This window comes from Egretta garzetta, unplaced genomic scaffold (genome assembly GCF_000687185.1).
Source record: "Egretta garzetta isolate BGI_Z169 unplaced genomic scaffold, ASM68718v1 scaffold360, whole genome shotgun sequence".
Taxonomy (NCBI): Eukaryota; Metazoa; Chordata; class Aves; order Pelecaniformes; family Ardeidae; genus Egretta; species Egretta garzetta.
The window spans coordinates 1,589,361-1,606,919 of record NW_009258261.1 but is presented as its reverse complement, the minus strand read 5'-3'; the positions used below and the strand labels follow the sequence as shown (position 1 = coordinate 1,606,919).

General features: G+C 42.3%; 1 protein-coding gene across 1 annotated transcript in view; it reads left to right on the top strand.

The window, feature by feature from the left end:
- Positions 1 to 882: 882 nt before the first annotated feature.
- EHBP1 (EH domain binding protein 1) overlaps positions 883 to 17,559 on the top strand; it is a 228,996-nt gene continuing 212,319 nt past the window's right edge. Inside the window, exon 1 of the mRNA XM_035895376.1 lies at positions 883 to 1,282. Coding sequence (XP_035751269.1) covers positions 1,179 to 1,282 — 104 coding nt within the window. The 5' untranslated portion in view covers positions 883 to 1,178. The remainder of the gene's footprint in view (positions 1,283 to 17,559) is intronic.

Sequence of the window (17,559 nt, the reverse complement as noted above, 5' to 3'; positions counted from 1 at the left end):
TGAGGCGGAGCGGGGCCGTTCCTCACCTCGGGGCTGGTGGGGACGGCCCCCTCCCGGGGTACATTCCTGGACCCCAGGTTGCCTCCTTGCCAGCTTTGATGCCATCCGACCCTTGCCTTCTTGCCAGGTGCAGCCACCTTTTGCTTCCCTGTATTCCTAATGAAGAGGCTTTTCTCTCCGCACCCAGCAGAGATGCTGCTTTCCTTTGGAGGGAGAAGACCCATCTGGGTTTCTCCTTTGCCTTTTCACCTCCCTGACGAGTGTTTCTCAGTTCAGGAAGGAGAGGCATTTTCATTTCAATATGATGCAGCGAGGAAGATGGGGAATCCTGGCCAGCCAGGGCTCAGGAAATGCCCCTTCCTCTTTCATCCTCCTCCTCCCCCTGGCACAGGCATTTAAGTAGTAACACTCCCTTGCCGGCTTCTTGGCTGTTCCTTCTACTCGGAAAGAGAAATGAGAGCGGGAGGTGTGCGTGTGTGAGAGGAAAGAACTGTTACACCTTTTGTCATCAAGACAAAGAACTTGCCTTCGTCTCCCTGCTCATTGGCACTACCTCAGCCACTTTGCATTGCTTCCCAGAGATGCTTCATAAGGATTCGGTGTGGCCCTGACCTGCCCTTTTTTGTTGTTGTTGCCAATTATGATGGTGCTGATAAAAGGACATGTTGATATGTTTCCAGATAGATTCGTGGTTTGCATTCTTGAAATTGCTGTAGCATTCTTATTTATTTAATTGGAGGGGGGGAAGACAACAGGAAGGGGGTGTGTTTTTGTGGTTTATTGTAGTTGTTTGAAAGGTACGAAATCACGTGCAATTGCAGCACTGTAGTATGTAGATATTAACCAATGCTTTCTCCCTCTGTCTTACCTGTCTTCCAGTCCTGCAGTCTCCATCTACTGTGTGAAGAATGACGATTCCATGAGCGAACTTCCTTTCAGTTACCTGTCTGCTCCTATTGCATGCTGCTCCTGGCCAGTGATGCGCCATTCAGCTAGACCGGGACTTACCGTGAAGAAGGGAGAGGCAGAATATGAATTGTAGACATCCCATCAAGTTCCTCGTGCACTTTTACTGTGTCTGTATATAAACCTGCTAGTAGTGAGCACACACACTCTTAAACCTACATTGGCATTGGCAGAGTTGCTACTGTGTAAGAGGACTGGTATTTCTCACCATCATGGCTTCAGTTTGGAAAAGACTGCAGCGTGTTGGGAAACATGCATCCAAGTTCCAGTTTGTGGCCTCTTACCAGGAGTTGATGGTCGAGTGCACCAAAAAATGGTAAGAAGTGGCTCGTGTTGCTGCACAAGTGGTGGAGTAAGTTGCTGGTGCTGAAATAGGAAGGATGTTGTTCATTTTGTGTGCATGACACCCCCACGCCCCCTCACCCCCCCCGCTTTCTCCTGCTTGCCTGTTGCAGAAGCAGCTGTGTGGGGCCCTTGCCTGTCTTGTGTGCTTGCTTTGCTGCATACTTATCTTGGACCTGTTGGTTTTGTTCTGTACTCTGATTTTCTTAGCTGGCATTGTTGTTATCATGCAGAGGATGGTGCATTTATTAGCTCTCGGCATCTGTGACTTAGTGGTCTGGTTGTTGGTTTTGTGGTTGGTTTGGTTTTGGTTGGGTTTTTTTGTTTGTTTTTAATATTTCCCAAGAGCTGTTTTCCAACTTTCAACTCTTGGTGCTGAGTGTTACCTGCTGACACTGTTGTTAGCTGATTGAGGCATTTGAGTTCAGCCCTGAAGATGGTTGTGTGTTAATCTGGTATGGATACCCATTTTGATTCTGACTTTTTTTACCCAAAGACATCTTGGCTCTCCTTCTTCTCTTCTCTTTAATCCTTAATGGAAAGAAGCAAGAGACAGATCCTTGGGAATTGTCTTAAGGTATTTGTTTAGTTAGACAAGAATTTTGTGCAGTGGTGGTCCAGTTGGATGGCCTTGGAGCTGACTAGACAGCAGTAAACAGTTAATGGCATGGGTCTGGTGCATCTTCCTTCCTGTGCAAAATGAGCTGAAATAAGTCTGCTAGGGAAGACTAGAAGCAGCTTTTAAATAGTCAGGCAAAGATTTCCATTATACAGATACTTAAGTGCTGTTTTATATGTTTGGAATATTGATGTTACTGACATAATTCTTCACATTAGTGTGAGCCTGTACTGTCAGGAGATGAAGACAGTAGTTTTCAGACCTCGTGGACTGAGATGCTCAAATTGCCTTGTAATAAACTGCAGCCTCCTTTCTATTACTTGGCCTTTTCCTTCTTGTTGGCAAGTTTGACACTTGCATTGGCTGCTTTTGCTGGTTATGAGTAATTGCCTCTACAAATTTAAATTCTGTCTCTTGGAGTTGGAAATCTCTGTCAAATATGCTGGAAGGGTGCTCGCTGCTCTATTTTAAAGGAACGCTGTCAGGTTACAATTTATTTTTTTTTTAAACAAGTTATCTTCTTGCCTAAAATATTTCGAAATATTATTAAGAAATATAATTGTTTTGGAAGTTGAACTTGCGTTCACAAAATAAACTACAAATAAAAACATTTTAGAAGTTGAAAGAGGCTGTCGTGATTATCTCATGGGATCTACTGTCTAGTTTCAGGCCAAAGAGTTTTCCACAGTAATTTTGGTTTATCAGGTTTATTTCAGCAGTTGTGTGTATTACTTTTTATGTTTTGTTTGCATAAACTAGCTGGTTTGGCTTTCATTTTCACTTTGATTCACTCCTTGCTTGAGAATTTGCAGAATGCTGCAGGGGAATGTTCAGATTGGATCTGCAGCTAACTTTCACTTGATTTAATAAAAAGTCACACACAAAAGTTCTCTTGTGAACAATCTTGTTATTTTAGAAACAATTAGCTTATTGTTTAATCATAAATTAGAGTGCCCACCTAGCAAAATGCCTGTGTGTGAAATAGTGAAACAGCCTTTCAAAACCTCAGATATGCAAATAATTTTTTAAAAATGGGTTGTCTTTCTGAATCTTCATTTTACATTCTTGAATTTAAATACAGGCAAGATCAGCGCTTGTGTTGGTTTTGACGAAGCAACAGTATGGTGGTGAAATGTGGATGAATTCTAGGAAAAATAACAATAGGGAAAAAACATCACTCAGTCATTTGATTGTAGGCTTTTCTATTCTGTTTCCTCTTGTTTGGAGAACCTTAACAAAAATGTTCTTTAAGCATGCAAGCTAAAATACGGTATTTGTGCTCTAAGTGGAACTCTCATATGAAACAAAAGGGTAAATATTTACAAATTTTGAGAAGCTTCAGCGAAGTCTTTCCTTAACTTCGGAGAAGATAGTTTTGCACGTGCTGACAGAATCACTGCTTCCTCTATTTCAAAGCTTGTCTCTGAGTTTGGCCTATGTGAGAGCAAAGCAGAAGAAATGAACTCCATATGCTGCGCTTGCTGAAACCACTCTTAATATATATTGAGTGGCAGTGCTGTAGTCTGTAGTTTGTTTGATTGAAATGTAGTAAGCAGTAAGTTATTTTAATGTACTGGCATTTTAACAATGCCGTGTTTCTGGAGGAAAAGAATGCTCCATTCATATTTTAAAATAAATGACAATGCAGTCATAAACACACTTGAACTGAGATGTGTCTGTGAGCAAAGACTGCGTGACCAAAACGGGCTGGGTACCTATCTGTGAACTGCTATTTTCTGTTAGGTTTACATTTGTCTAACTCTTCGGAAAATGACTTGTGTTTTAGAATATTTTGTAACTGATTGTGTGCAGTTTGCAATGTTGGGTGTATTTCTGGTTGGCTTTAATACTACTTGTCCCCTCTGGGCTTTTATTGATTTGAATTTTTTTAAACTTTGTGTTCAAAACAGCTGCTGCTCTCTTTTTTTTTTTTTTTTTTTTTTTTTCTGGGGTTGTGCTTTCTGTGTGGGAAGTTGCTACCACTCTGGTGTTGCTGCTTCACTCTTTAAAAGGATTATCTGTAGGTACAGCAGCATTTGTCCAACATAGGCTGAAACTCCCTTTCCTTGCTTCTTTTGCTCTCTATAATTTTTGTTTCTTGTCCCTACTAATGATTAAAGATGGCTACTCTCAGATGATTGTTTTTCGTTGGTGGTGCACTTGGGGGGGCCAGGTTGTGATGGAGTGTTCAGTGTTGTCACTGTTTCATTAAAAACCCCTTATTTTCAGGTAATTAACAGGACTGAGTCACTTCTCTGGCATTCTGGCTGCTCCTGCTGACCCAGACCTAATTATTGTGGCTGCTCATACCTTTAAAAAATTGAGCAGTTGGTTCATTTAGAGCCTTTCATTAAAAATAAATAAATAAATGTAGTCTTGGTCTTTAATATGGATTAGTGACTCCCTGCTACTGTGAGAACGTCATGCTTTGCACTAATCATATAAGCACTTGATTTTTTTTGAAAGGCGCTTGCTTGGCAGTGCTGGAGTGTGTCATCCTCCACTTACCCTTGGAATAAGCTGGGGCAGTGCAGGATTTTCCAGCCAGCCTCGACAGTGAGCTGCAGTCCTGGCCTGGAAGGACTGTGCATGATAGGAGAGAGTTAATTTAGTCCATCTCAGCGCGTAGCCACTGAATAAAGCAAGAAATCAGTCTCGTGCATATTGCTTAGACTTCTACAAAAAAAGTTGTATTTGCTGCTCTGTGCTGTTGGAGCAGACTGTTGCTGGGTGGGATAGGACCGTGCTGGGCATTGCTGGCTGGTGTAATGCTGAGACTTGCGCAGGGGACTGAGTTCAGTTGTCTGAACATTGGTGTCTAGCGCTGTTAGAGATGCCTTTGGGTTTTCTGCCAGTCCCAGCTGCCAGTTTGGAGAAGCTCAGGTCTCCCTCCTGTTGATCCTGTGTCAAGCCTGCCAGCCTGGCAAGCATCTCTCGTGTACCCTGGGGCTTCTCAGCTGCTGGAGGCCTCTGTTCAGGCGACTGAGTCAAGGCTTGTCGGAGGCACAGCCTCAGCAGAGGAGCCTCGTGGGAGGGAAAATGCTCTTTTGGACCAGAGATCAGTTCCAGTATTCAGACCTGAAGCTGTGATAGCTGTTTTAAACTGCCGCCGAAGCACCTAGTGCTGAACACGTGAGCTCTCTAGGATGGCTTTTATGTTTCCTTATTTTTGTGTAATGTCTCGCAAGTCAGGGACCCAACAGGGGCTTCAAGTGTAGTGTTGACTGGTTTCCACAGGGAATGGCCTAAAACAGAGTTGAGGTTGCCAAGTTCCTAATATGATGTCCGTTGGATGCTTTTATGAGCGAGAAAGCTGCTCACCTGAATGTAAGTGCTAACGGCTTAAAAACACTGGAAAAGAATAGGCTTTTCTGCAGGATTTGACATTCAATAGTTGCTTTAAGATAAAGAAATGTCTTATTTTTTACAATGTTTTTAATACCTGTCATCTTCTATATGAACTGCTTTGTTTTAAATCCTGCTTAAGAATACAGTGAGCCATGATGTTCTAAAAGGGTTAAACTTTTCTTGTATGCCACTGTAACTGAAGACAGGATTCATTTCCATGAGGCAAGTTACCTATTTTTGTGTCAATTGGATATGGTCTGAAGTAGGTTCTGTATTTTCAAACATACATCTTTCTCTTTTGGAAATGAAGTAATGCTTAATCTTTTTTTCCAAAAGGCTTTAGCCATCTGTTTTTCTCTTCTATTGTAATTTCATAACTGGATGCTGCAGGAATTTTAAGATTTGGCATGCACTGTGCATGGGAGAAAAATGAGCTTTTTGAGATTCCACAGTTCACACCAGTCTGCTTGCCTTCTGGTCGCTGCTTTCCAGCAAAATCTTCAGTGCTGAAAGCCACTGAAAGAACTTGCTGTAGAAGTCTTTGGGGGTTGCCTGTACAGGGTCAGGCTGTCAGATTGCTTGGTTAATTTCCTTGCTTTGCATGGTTGTTAAGAGGGGATTTTGTGAGTACCTTTAGTGCTTTTAATTATTAAGGAAGATCACATTGAAACGTGTGACAAAAAGAGATACAGTTACAGGTCAATTCAGAATCTCTCTGAGTTAATTTTGATGTGAAGCGTGCTTTTTGTCATGGGCTTGCTCTTCTGAGGTTTTCGATTGGATTTGCATGTTAGCCATGTAGGTATACCGTAATAAGTATAGCTTGTGCAAGGAAAGTGTCATGGAATTTCTCCTCCTTTTTAGTTTCTTTTCTTCCCAATTAAAGTATATTCTGTCTTCACACTCTTCTTTGAGATCTCTGATTTCACACCAAATTATCCCCATCTGCAAATATACTTCAGCATTTTCTTCTCCATTCATTTCCAGTTTTGACTGAGGACTTTTTGAGGGCTTAGATGTGTGTCCAACTTACTCTTTCCAAGTAATCACCACCAGCTGCCTTACAGGTCAGCCTTGTCCATTTCTTCCTACAGTCATTAAAATACGCTTACTGCCCACATGCAAAGCAGTTCTCCTCTGCCACCTTGCATCTCTTTCCTCTTTGTGTCCGAGAGAAATCCTTGACTTCAGAAGTGTAGATCTGCTCCTTTGGGCTCTCTGCCTGATTCCTGTCAGGAGGTTGTCTACCAATCCTGACTCCTTAACACCAGCTGCTTTCATTCTCTACCTAACCAAGTTTGCTTCCTGGCCCCTTTTATAGCCTTATGTTTGTTCCAGGGACCACAAGTTAGGGATTTCTCATCAAAATTGTTGGTGGCATATTGTGCAGTGAAGACATTTCAATAGGAGAGGTATGGGTGTATGTGAAATCTTTCTTGCTGCTGACTTTTTCAGATTGTCAGTGCTGCATACTTACACTCATTTCCTATTTGCAGTGACTCTTTGAGCGTGTTTGAAACTGTGTCCAATTCCTAAAAGACCTCATTGGTAGAAGCAGGCACGAAGTTTAGTATCTGTAAGGTAGAAAGATTTGGGTTTGTCGTTAATACTTGTTCTGAATTTTATTTGTCTTTGGGAGACAGAATTCTTTCCAGCAATTCCTTGACATAGTTTGCTGTCCTAGCAGTAACAAAAATAATTGTCTAAAGCAGAAAGGATTAGGTTATATGCAAGTCATAGACAAATCCATCTTAATGTTTTGTCATTCATTCATTTAAGGGGGTGAGGATGTCTCCTTGAATAAATAAAATACACTAATGTTCTAACACAACTTTATTTTTTGAGAGAGAAACTGTATGTGTAACTTCCTCACAGAGCTTTACAAATAAATAAAACCTGGCTCTGTTCCTGCAGGCCCTGTGGTGCATGCATACAGTAAAGTATGTGTGCTGTTCCTTTGAACCCAGTGGACTTGTGTTGGAATAAGGAATTTTTTTGCAGGTTTGGATCCCTGTGAATACTCTTTTCAGCTCTTTGTGTCATGAGGTTAAATAAAATGAAATATTATGACATTGTCTAGGCCTCATCTGAGCTGAGTCTTCAGTCTCTTAGACTGCTTAGGCTGTATAGTGCCAGTCTGTTGCTTCAATTAGTTTTTAATTGGTTGGAGAGAGCTGAAGTCCCTTTCACAGTTTAGTGTGAATAAGGAGAGGAGGAGGAGGCGGCTGGTAAGGCTGACTAAATCTCAGGAAACTCTTCTTATAAAACAAACCCTTCAGCTAGCATAGTAAAAGCATTCTGCTTGGGTGGCTTTCTGAGAATACGGGAGCGGGGGGGGGGGGTTGTTTGTTTACTTCTAAAAGCTTTCCCAGTTTACTCTGAGGGGATTGTGTGAAGTGTGTGTTTGTTTCTCTTGCCCCTTTCTCTCCTTTTACTCCTTGGGGTAGAAGCTGGCCCTGGCAGGCTGGTTGCTACCTTGCTGTGGGACACTCCCGAGCTGCCCTCTGAACCAAGTCTATCTTGTGTGTCCTGGAGTGGACTCTGAAACACAGGAACTATGCAGCTGAACTTTTGTTCCTTGTTTTAAGATATGCACACAGCAATAGGGTAAATAAAGCTGTCCTTGTTTTCTTCCTCTTGTTGTCTTTATTTGAAAAATGTATTTCTGCAGCATACAGTTTATCTAAGTGCATCAGAGCCTCTCAGCTGGGAAGCTGTATGTTTTGGCAGTTGAGGTATAGTGTAGTTGTGGCTTTTGGCACCTGGAAAGGCGCTGCAGGGACTTGGGAACTGTGGGTTAAGCATGAGCTAAAATTAGCAGAACCATAACTAACATTGCTGTTGTCTAAGGCTCTGACTCATGAGGCTTTCTGGATTCAAGAGCGGAGTCGAGATGTCACTGTCCCTTGGCAGTAGTCTTCCTCTGCTTTCCCCTGCCCTGAAGCAGAGGTAGGCTGCCTGGTGTGTTGGTGTTAACTGCCATCAACTTCAGTTCAGATTTGTACGGTGAGCATGAACTGGAGCAGTTGAGGAGCGCATATGCCTCCCTTACGCTGCCCTGATGCAGTGAGGAGGAAAACCTGCCAGAGGGGTGAGATGAGCCACAGCTGTGGGCAAGAGCATCTTAAAGTGCTTCAGCTAAATCACTCGGATCCTGAGTCAGTGCCCTGTGCTGTCACCGTAGGGCTTCCAAATGCACAAGCTTTTGAGATGAATCAGAAGTGCAGGCCCTTCTGAACTATAGAGTCCAGCTGCCTGTGAAGATGAGCAGTGCAGAAGTAATTCTCGTTTGCCTGTTGAGGTTCTCTTTGTAGTGGAGAGTAGTTATTGGGTGTTCTTTTTTTTATTTCTATTTTATTATTACTTAAGAAGTCTTGAGGATTACTCCAGAAGTATGGCCAGGCTCTGCAGCTGCTTAACTGTCTGCAGCTGCTGAACTGCAGTCTCTGTGGCTCTCTGTATCTATTTTAGCACAAACTGGTTTTGGGTTTTGCTTCATGTGCATTCAGTCTCCTGCAGTTGTTCTGTGGGCTTTGTTTTGGGTGAGCTGCTCTATCAGAGCCTAATAGCACGCTAGTAACATCTGATCTTTCTTTTCTAATACATGTTTTGAAAAATGACTTAGGTGTTGACTAAGAAGTCACAAGAACAAAATAACTTCTAGTTCCAGGGACAACTGAATTAAAACAATTGGGGGCATTTTAAGACTTTCTCATATCACTTAAGTTTTGACTCCCATATTACCATGGCCCATATTACTACCAACTTGTTTCTTTGGTGCTGTCTCTGCAAGCACCTGTAATGAACAGCCACCCTCCATGTTCACTGCCTCTTCTTTCTTTACCTGAGAAGTAATGTTAGCTTCCTTGCTGCTATCTGACGGATAAGAGTTGTCTGGGGCTGCTGGATGGGTTGCATTGGCTGTTGTGGTAGGACACGTATGTTTTGATGGGTGTGCAGCTTTGCTGGGAGCATGTATTCAGCTCCACCTGTTGGGACAAGCATCATCACCTTCCTTGTAGGCCAGGCAGACCACAGACATTCCCCAAGTCAGCTCTGGGCTTTCCATTAGATACATTGCTGCCTAATGCCCTAAGATGATAGCTGTCTTGAACTTTCTTCAAGGCTGAGACTAATGCACTGATGCCCATACTTTTAAATCCAGTGTCATAAACTGACTTTCTCCTCCCAGCTGTGCCTGGGAAGAGTATTTGCATAGCCAGTACTGTTAATATCAAAAGCAGTATTAAACGATGTAATTGGAGAATCTGGACCATTGAATACAGTTGGCAGTGCATTGTATGCTGCCACTTAGCATGCACTGTGAACTTCCTTTACTTTCAGTGACTGCTCATTAAGTAAACTCTGAATCCCTTTGTTTATGGCAGTACATAGGAGGAGATTTAAAAGAACAGAAAAGAGCTGTCAAAACAGCTTAATTCTCTTTTCCAGCAAAGATCTAACTCAGCAGCGTATAAATTTCCAAACCAACCTGTGGCTGATGTATCTGTGGTTTATTAGCAGAGGACTTAACCTTGGCAGCTCCTGGTAACACCTGACATGATTATAGCTCTGCAGTCACAGCTCTGGCTGTGTTGGTAGGTGGGTGAGTCTGTTTCGCTGCTCTTAACTGCTTGGCTATATTTTTCTTCTGGTTGTGCCTACTGTCTCTTGGAAAACTGACTTAATGGTTTGTCTCTTCCTGTAGGTAACCCGAGCAGTAGTTGTATAAAACTGTGGAAAACTTTCAAGAGAACAAGAATTTTGAACTCCTTTTTCTCTTCAAGTACAGGTCTTAACTGGAGTACTTGGAATAAGTGTCTCTTAAGTCGAGCAAGTGAATATTCATAAAACTTCCCTTGCATTCCTTTATCTTTGACGTGTAAGAAAATTTTAAGAATGAGAAAGTCCTGCCTGACCCATTTTTCACCACTTCCTCTCATACCACAAAAAGCAAAAGAATCTAGCAGTGTTACTTGGTTTTGAGGCATATTTAGGATTGTTCCTGTTTACTGTTAACACTTTTAAAAAGATCCTTTTTTAAAATACATATGACAACAGTGTTTTCACCCCCCTTTTTTAGGATTTGTGCATGTAGAAAAGGGAATTTGGGGCTGTAGGCTTTGCTTTTGGTTTTTCATTTTCTTGCTAAAACTGTTTGCTTTCCTCCCTTTAGATGGCTGTTCAAAGCTTCAGTGTCTGCATACCCTTTCAGAATACCAACACACAGTAAAGGAATTATTTTTCTTTCCCATGGATTCCTTTTTTCATGTAGTACATGAGATTATTTTTTTTCATTTTTAACTGAGAGATGACCAAGAGAAATCTTAACACCTGAACTCTCATGGTCACTGATGTAATGAGGGGATTTTTTGACAGGGGATTGACAAGGTGTGTGATGACCCATACTGCTAGAACTGTAAGCATCTAGTGCTTAAGACACAATGCCTCCTTTAATCCATGGCTGTAAGACTGTCCAGTGGGGTGTGGGGGGGTAAGCTGTAAGACTGTCCAGTGGGGTAAATGCTATACCAGCTGAAAGTTAGCAGCCGCGCAACAGGGGAGCACTGAAATATGGTAATACAGGGAGCTTGGTGAAGTGTGGTGCGAGAGGACTGCCCCAACATGTCATCTGCTACCTGTGGGCCTGTGGCAGCCTACTGTGCCTCGCTGTCCATCAAAGCCTGTCATATCTATGCACCAGTGCTGCTGCCACTTTTCTAGAGAGCTGGGACAGCCCTTTTCTCTGAGCATGCATCGCTCTTATGGTTGGTGGGGCTGTGCTGTCAGTGGTTATGACAAGTTAGCTTGCTGTGGTGGTGTTTTTGAACCTTGGGCTTCTCCCTTACTTTTAGCTTTGCTTCATAGGGAAAAAGTTCTCTTGTGATGTTAAAATGTGTCTGAATTGCCTGTCTGGCCAGCAAATTCAGCGTTGCGTTGGAAAGTTTCAGCAGACAATTTCAACCAAAGCTTACGGGGTGGAAACCTCCTGCTATTATTTCCGTGTGTTCTTTGACAAAGGGCCTCTGGGTTGAAGAGAAGAGTCTTGGTCAGACCCCATGGCTGCAGGTAAAAAGCTAGTAACTCTATCCTTTATTAGACACTGGAGAATCTGTAAGGGTGAAAGCTGTTGGCAGCCCGACCTCTTTCCTTCTGCCTGGAACTATGGGTTTGTTTCAGTTTGTGCTTCTGTGTGGCCCTTTGTGCGAGTGTATTTTTGGAGCAGGGAGCTGCTAGATATGTTTCTGTGCTCCCCATCTGTTACCATAGCCGCCTCCTGCTCTCGCTGCCTCAGGAAAAGCTGTATCGCAAGCGAAAATGGCAGTAAAACCAGGCGTGTTACCTGTGCTTTCAGTCTGTGGGTTACCCAGTCCTCGTGCTTGTTGTTCATCTTGCCCATCGTCAGTAAGTTCAGTACTACCAACAGTGTGGCTAATGTTGATGTAGTACCACTGCAGATGACAGTGCAGTCCCTTGTCTCCTTTCCTATTGCTGTACCAGGAAACAGGAATATGGAAATGTTTGCCTATAGATTCGGTCTTGTTGTCTAGAGTGGGCCCTAATAAAGTATTTACAATGCACAAAGTCTACTTCCTCCTGGAAAAAAAAATATGCTGACCTCAGTAAGTAAAGTTGTTTCAGACAAATTTATTCTTGGGGAAGTAGAGCATGTACTGTAGGGGGAAAATAATACTACTTCTTTTATCAACAGCTGTTGAAAGGAGTATGCTTGCTTGATTTGCAGTTAATGATAAAGCTCACAAACTGTAATTTAAAAAAAAAAAAAAAAAAAAAATCTTGATCTACTCTTGACTGTAGGAAGACCACAATTTACCCTAACTTGTTTATGTCCATCTCCTTGTGAGAACTGTCAGTATCTCTTATGGTTGACAAAACCCCATTAAGGCCCTGGGAAGCAGAAAACTGCTGCCTCCCTAGCCTTGCAGGATGAGTTTTCTGCCCTCTTCATCCTTCTGTGCTGTGCCATAGGTGGGCACAGAGGAGGCTCGGTTAGGTTTGCCTTGGGTCTTCTACAGGGGGTGTTTCTTCTTTGTTGTCCAAGGAAGCCTTTAAAAAATGGTTGGTCTTGCAGCTTTTTACATGGAATATTTGCTTGTTGCATTTCAGTGTTGCTCAGGGATGGGCAGGACTGGCTGTGAGGTGAGGTGAGCTGAGCTGACGGGGAAGCAGGGGGAGTGAGGAGCAGAATATGAGGCTTTTCTCCCTGTTTGAATGTATTCTGGTCTGCCGGAAAGGTGTATGAGGCAGATCCTGCTGGATTTGAAGATACAGAAATGGTGACCTAAATACAAGCAACCCATGTGTGAAGCAAAAATAATTATTTCAGAGAACAGCCGCAGAGCTTTCTTGTATTTCTGCTGATGTAATCTCTTTGGTTAGCACGTGTTTTATTGTTGGGGTCTTAACTTCTTATACTGAACATCCCTCACAGCAAAAGAGAAGTTGTTTCTGGAAGCTGGGTGATGTGACGGAAGTCCTGTCACCTGTGTGTAGTATGTACAAATACATAGTTCAAGATACAGTGTGTATATATGAAATCAGTGTACATTGTTGAGCTATCTTAAGAGGAGAGAAAGCCTGGATGCTGCTGATGAATAGCAGAAGGGGTGGCTGTTGCTAGTAAGGGACAAATCTTGTCCACCACTGGAGGGTCCCAGGTGTGCTGTGGGGCATGTGGGCTGAGCAGGGCCAGAAATCTCACTTCCCTTACAACCTCAAACCATCTCACTGGTAAACTAAGTAGCTTTGAAATAGTGAATTTGATGTTACTGAAATGCTCAATGTTGTAGTAAACCCCAGGCCTTTATTCTCCTGTTGAATACAATTCCTTTCAGCTGTAATCAGATTTTTGTGTTTTATTCAGGCAGATGTTTGCTGACCCAGGCCACGTAAAATTCTTATGACTAAATGTGACCACTTTAAAATGGGAACTTACTGTGTCACATTGAGCTTTCAGACTCGATTTTGCTGAACAAGCAGTACGCACATATCTATACTTGGACCTCATCTATATGCAGCAGCTCCACTGTTTTACTGTGCCTTTGCAATCCATGTCATACAGCACCTATTCTTCCCTTATAGGCAGGAGGCAGCAGTACAGAACTACATTATCTAGAAGCATTTTCATGGAAATAGCTGCACAGTCAGTTTAAGCACTTCTGTAGCAAAATGAAGTGCATTTATATTTCTGCTTGTACCAGAAAAACTATTCCAGTTTAGAGTAGCTTTTCTAATTGAAGTCCAAAAACTGTCTTGAGCAGGCCTTGATTATAGAAAATGTTGTACCTCACTTTGGGCGACTGCAATAGTAACAATCATACTGTTAAAGAAGAAATCTAAATTTAAAATATTCTAGGGATTCTTTTTGTGCTGAATGAAAACAAACAGCATAATTTAAATATTTATACCTTTAAGACACAGGTAGAAAAAGTCTGGGCTATTAATATCCCATGATGTTAAAAAAAAAAGTGTATTTGAAAGAAAAATATTTCCTTTCCTATCCAAAGGAAGATTTACTGCTTTGTAAATAAAACTGCAGTATGTGTCTGGCCTTCCTTGATGTGATTTTACTCAGTTCAAATTGATGTCCTGATCTCCTCAACCTGATGCATCCTTATATTTTTCACTGTGTTTTATTTTCTTCACTGGATCTGTGTAAGTTTTCCATATTGGTGTCACATGCCAGTTTCTGGGTGGTTGATGTGGAAAGGGTAGGAAGAATGCAGCATACACAATAAGAGTACTTACATGGTCTTACTGTTTGGTGCATTTATATACAGTTACAGGAAGATAAGTTAGTTACAATTTGGGCTTTTTGAGCTGTTTATTGTACCAAAGCATGATTTTTCTCTCTATTTGAACCTGGGAGGCTGGTTCTCTACACCCGTGGCTGTGGGAGTTTAATTTTTTTTTCTATCCCAAGGCAAGTGCCTGGTCACATAAAGAAATCACACACAGTGTTCTCTCTCTTGCTACCCAGATGTAGCCAGAAGCTGCAGAGTAGTTTTTTTGGTTACTGAAAGTAGAAGAGCTTGTGAGGCCGTATAGGTTTTCAGTTCCTAAAAGTAGTAATAAGTTATTTTTGTTCCTTACTTAAATAATTCTGTGTTGGTCAATTTAGCACCTTCATTTGTTCAGGGCAGACTTGATAAACTCTCTGCAGTTTTTTCTATATAAGTGTGTTGGATTTGGAAGGGGAAATAGTTCTTTTTGCTTCTCATTGTACTAGAGAGTATGGTTTAGTGGCAGAAACGACAGCAGTCAGAAAATTCTGGTTCCACACTAAGCTTTCTTTCAACTTCCCTTGTAGCTGTAGACAAGTCATCTCTTCTATCATTCCCTAATTTGCTTGCGCAAATCATCTTCCGTCAGGTTTCCTACAGTTTTACATCCACAATTACTTATAAGTAGGATTTATGTCTCCTGTTAAAGGTTAGAGGTAGCAGCTCTCTGTTCAGTGGTACTGGTGTAAAACAACTAAAAAGATGCTTTGCTGTGTGGAAATAAATATCAAGTGCTGACAATTTCTCTATGCAAAAATTCTGCAGCTGCACAGCTCCATTATTAATCCAGTCTTGCAAGTCTGCTGTGTGATAGAGAAAAAAATTATCCCCATGTTACATGTCTGAAACTGAAATCAGGGCAGTTGTGGAGAAGGTGCAAAACCCCTCCCTGTATTGATAGGAATTGAATGAGTGCAGGTTTATGGTAGCAAGACACTGTAAGTGAGGAGGAAACTGCAATTTATACCCTATAAACTGGAGAGAAAAAAAAAAAAGAAAAGAAGGGGCATTTTTCTAACTATAAGTCATGTTAATAATGAGGGAATTGGCTGGTGTGTTTGGTCATATGGGGTCAGAGGGGAAAATGTTGCAGAACGTTGTATTGAGGTAGAGTTGGACGGGTGAAGCTGAGTACATGAGGAGAATGGGAAAGGTAATCTGGAGGGGAAGTGACCACGTAATTACTGATCTACAGTTACTCATGCAGGAGCTTAAGCAAGCTTTTTGTTGTGAGGAGGGGTTTTTGTTTGGTTTCTATTTATTTTCCTTTGTGTGATGTGTAATGGATAAATGCCAGATCGAGGGGAAGGAAGTAATTTGTACTAGGCTCTAAGTACATCCTTTCTGGATTGACATTTCTGAAATGTTTTATCCAGAGGTGGTGATAAATTAGAAAATGGCAATAACTATAAGGACCAAGCTCCTCTTCAGTAGAAGTGATGGGTGTCTGAAGCATGGAATTGCACTCGAAAGGCTACATATTGATTACTCCAGTGTGAAAAGTTCAGGGGACCTATGTTGTTTGTGTGAGATTAACTTGCAAATGTTTGTGACAGTCTGCCTGACAGTTCAAACCAAAGTGCTTTAAAAGAGGTGTTTATATAGAAACTATAGTACTGATGAAGGAAGAGAATTTGTGAAGGCCTGTGAAGACTTTTGGGAATAAATCTGGTAGGATGGAGCTCAGTTACAACTCTGACAAACCGCGGCTGCACAGCAGGATGTAGGCTTATCATCACTGTGATATAATCAGAGCTGTTAGAATATTCTGCTTGGACCTCAGGTGATAGCTTTTTCTTTCATATCATATCCACAAAATCAGTACCAAAACCTAATGCTTGTGAAAGACAGAATGTGAATATTGGAGGGGAAAGTAACATTTTTATTCCTACCCTTAAAAACATGCCAAGAGCTCTATGCAGAGCATTTGTTGCTTCTATTTTACTTGTTTGTTGCTCCAGCATATCTGTCCTGTGACTTGCAGTGTAAGAAGAGACAGGGTAGCTCATGAGATATTTGAAATACTTCATGAGGCTAAACTGTGAGAACTGCTCTGAGTTTGGTCAGAGACAGGCTAAACTCTTGGCGCGCTCTCTCTTGAGAGAAGCAAACCTCCGTCACCCGTTTCAGAATTGCCAGTCTGGTTTGTAGGTGATTCTTGAACACTGGCATTGTACAGAAATGGAATGCTTCAAAGCTAGAAAATGTAGGCACCTGTTCTATTTCTGATGCAGTTATTTATGTGATCAAGCTGGCCATGTGTTGTCTTTATAGATATTTTCTCTTTGATTGTTTGAACCTTTTTTCCCCCTTTTCAGTGTTCCAGCTGTAAGGTCCCTGGGTGCACATGATCCCTATTCGTGTCTTAGGAGAGGTAAGAGGGGCAAGGGAGAGTATGGTGAGGAGAACAGGGAGCCTGCATGTGTCTCCAAATCCTGGGGACATTTGGCTATGGAGAGGTTTTTTTAGGTGAGGCAAAGCGGGAAGTGTCTGATGAGAGAGCTTGTTTACACTTTGGCCCTTCTGGACCCAATTTCTGCTCTGCCACCTTTTGCCATCCTGTTGCTGAGGGACATGCTTCATTTGTGGGATGGCGGAGGGCCATCAGCACCTTGGGAATATGGGCTGCACATTTTGGTCTGCCTGCCTTAGGGAAAAGCTGGTGGTTGTGTGCCTGCACATGCTGCTGGGGATGGGCCACGTGCATCAGACGTGGCTTGGACACTCTGGATTTACTGTGCATCTTTATGGAAGGGTCTCACAGCTGGGAGGCTGGATGTCGCAGAGGCAGAGTGCTTGTAGGAGCTATTGTGCTACCTGTGTGTGAGTGGAAGCGCATCGGGTTCCGGCATATGCGGCTGCCACGGGGAATCCCGCCCTGCCCTTTTTGGGGAACTTAAAGGTTTCTTTGCATTGTTCCAGTGATGTGAGGTGACGTTACAAAAGCCAAATGTCTGGCTCTGGTTTACACTTTGACTTCATAAATTTTCTCTAAAACACTTATTTTCATTGGCTTTGAAGTTTGAGGGTTTCAGTGACCCAAAGCATCTTTGAACATTAAGTGCATTGAAATGAATGAGTAAATTCACACCTCATTTGGTACTATATTGCTTGTCTGGCTGCAGAACAAACAAACCCAAACCTTGTATATGTTAAAACTGAGCGCTAGCTTTCAGCTAGAGCAGGAAGAAACGAGAGCCCTGACTCGCCTGCAATGAGAGGGGCTAAAGACTTTAGCCTGCTAGGTTGCCCATCTGCCTTTGTCCAGGTCAGGTCCAACTAAAGGAGAGTTGCAGCACCGAGGACAGAAGTTGCACTTCCTCGGGTGGATGGCTTTGGGGAAGAAAAGTGGTTGAGAAAGCATCAGTACTGTGCGGGGTAACGTGTTAAACAGCAAGGACTAGATATGCCAGTGCTCATCTGTCAAAGCCTAAGAGACAAGGTTAAATTAACAAATCAAACTGAGATAAGTGTTTTGTG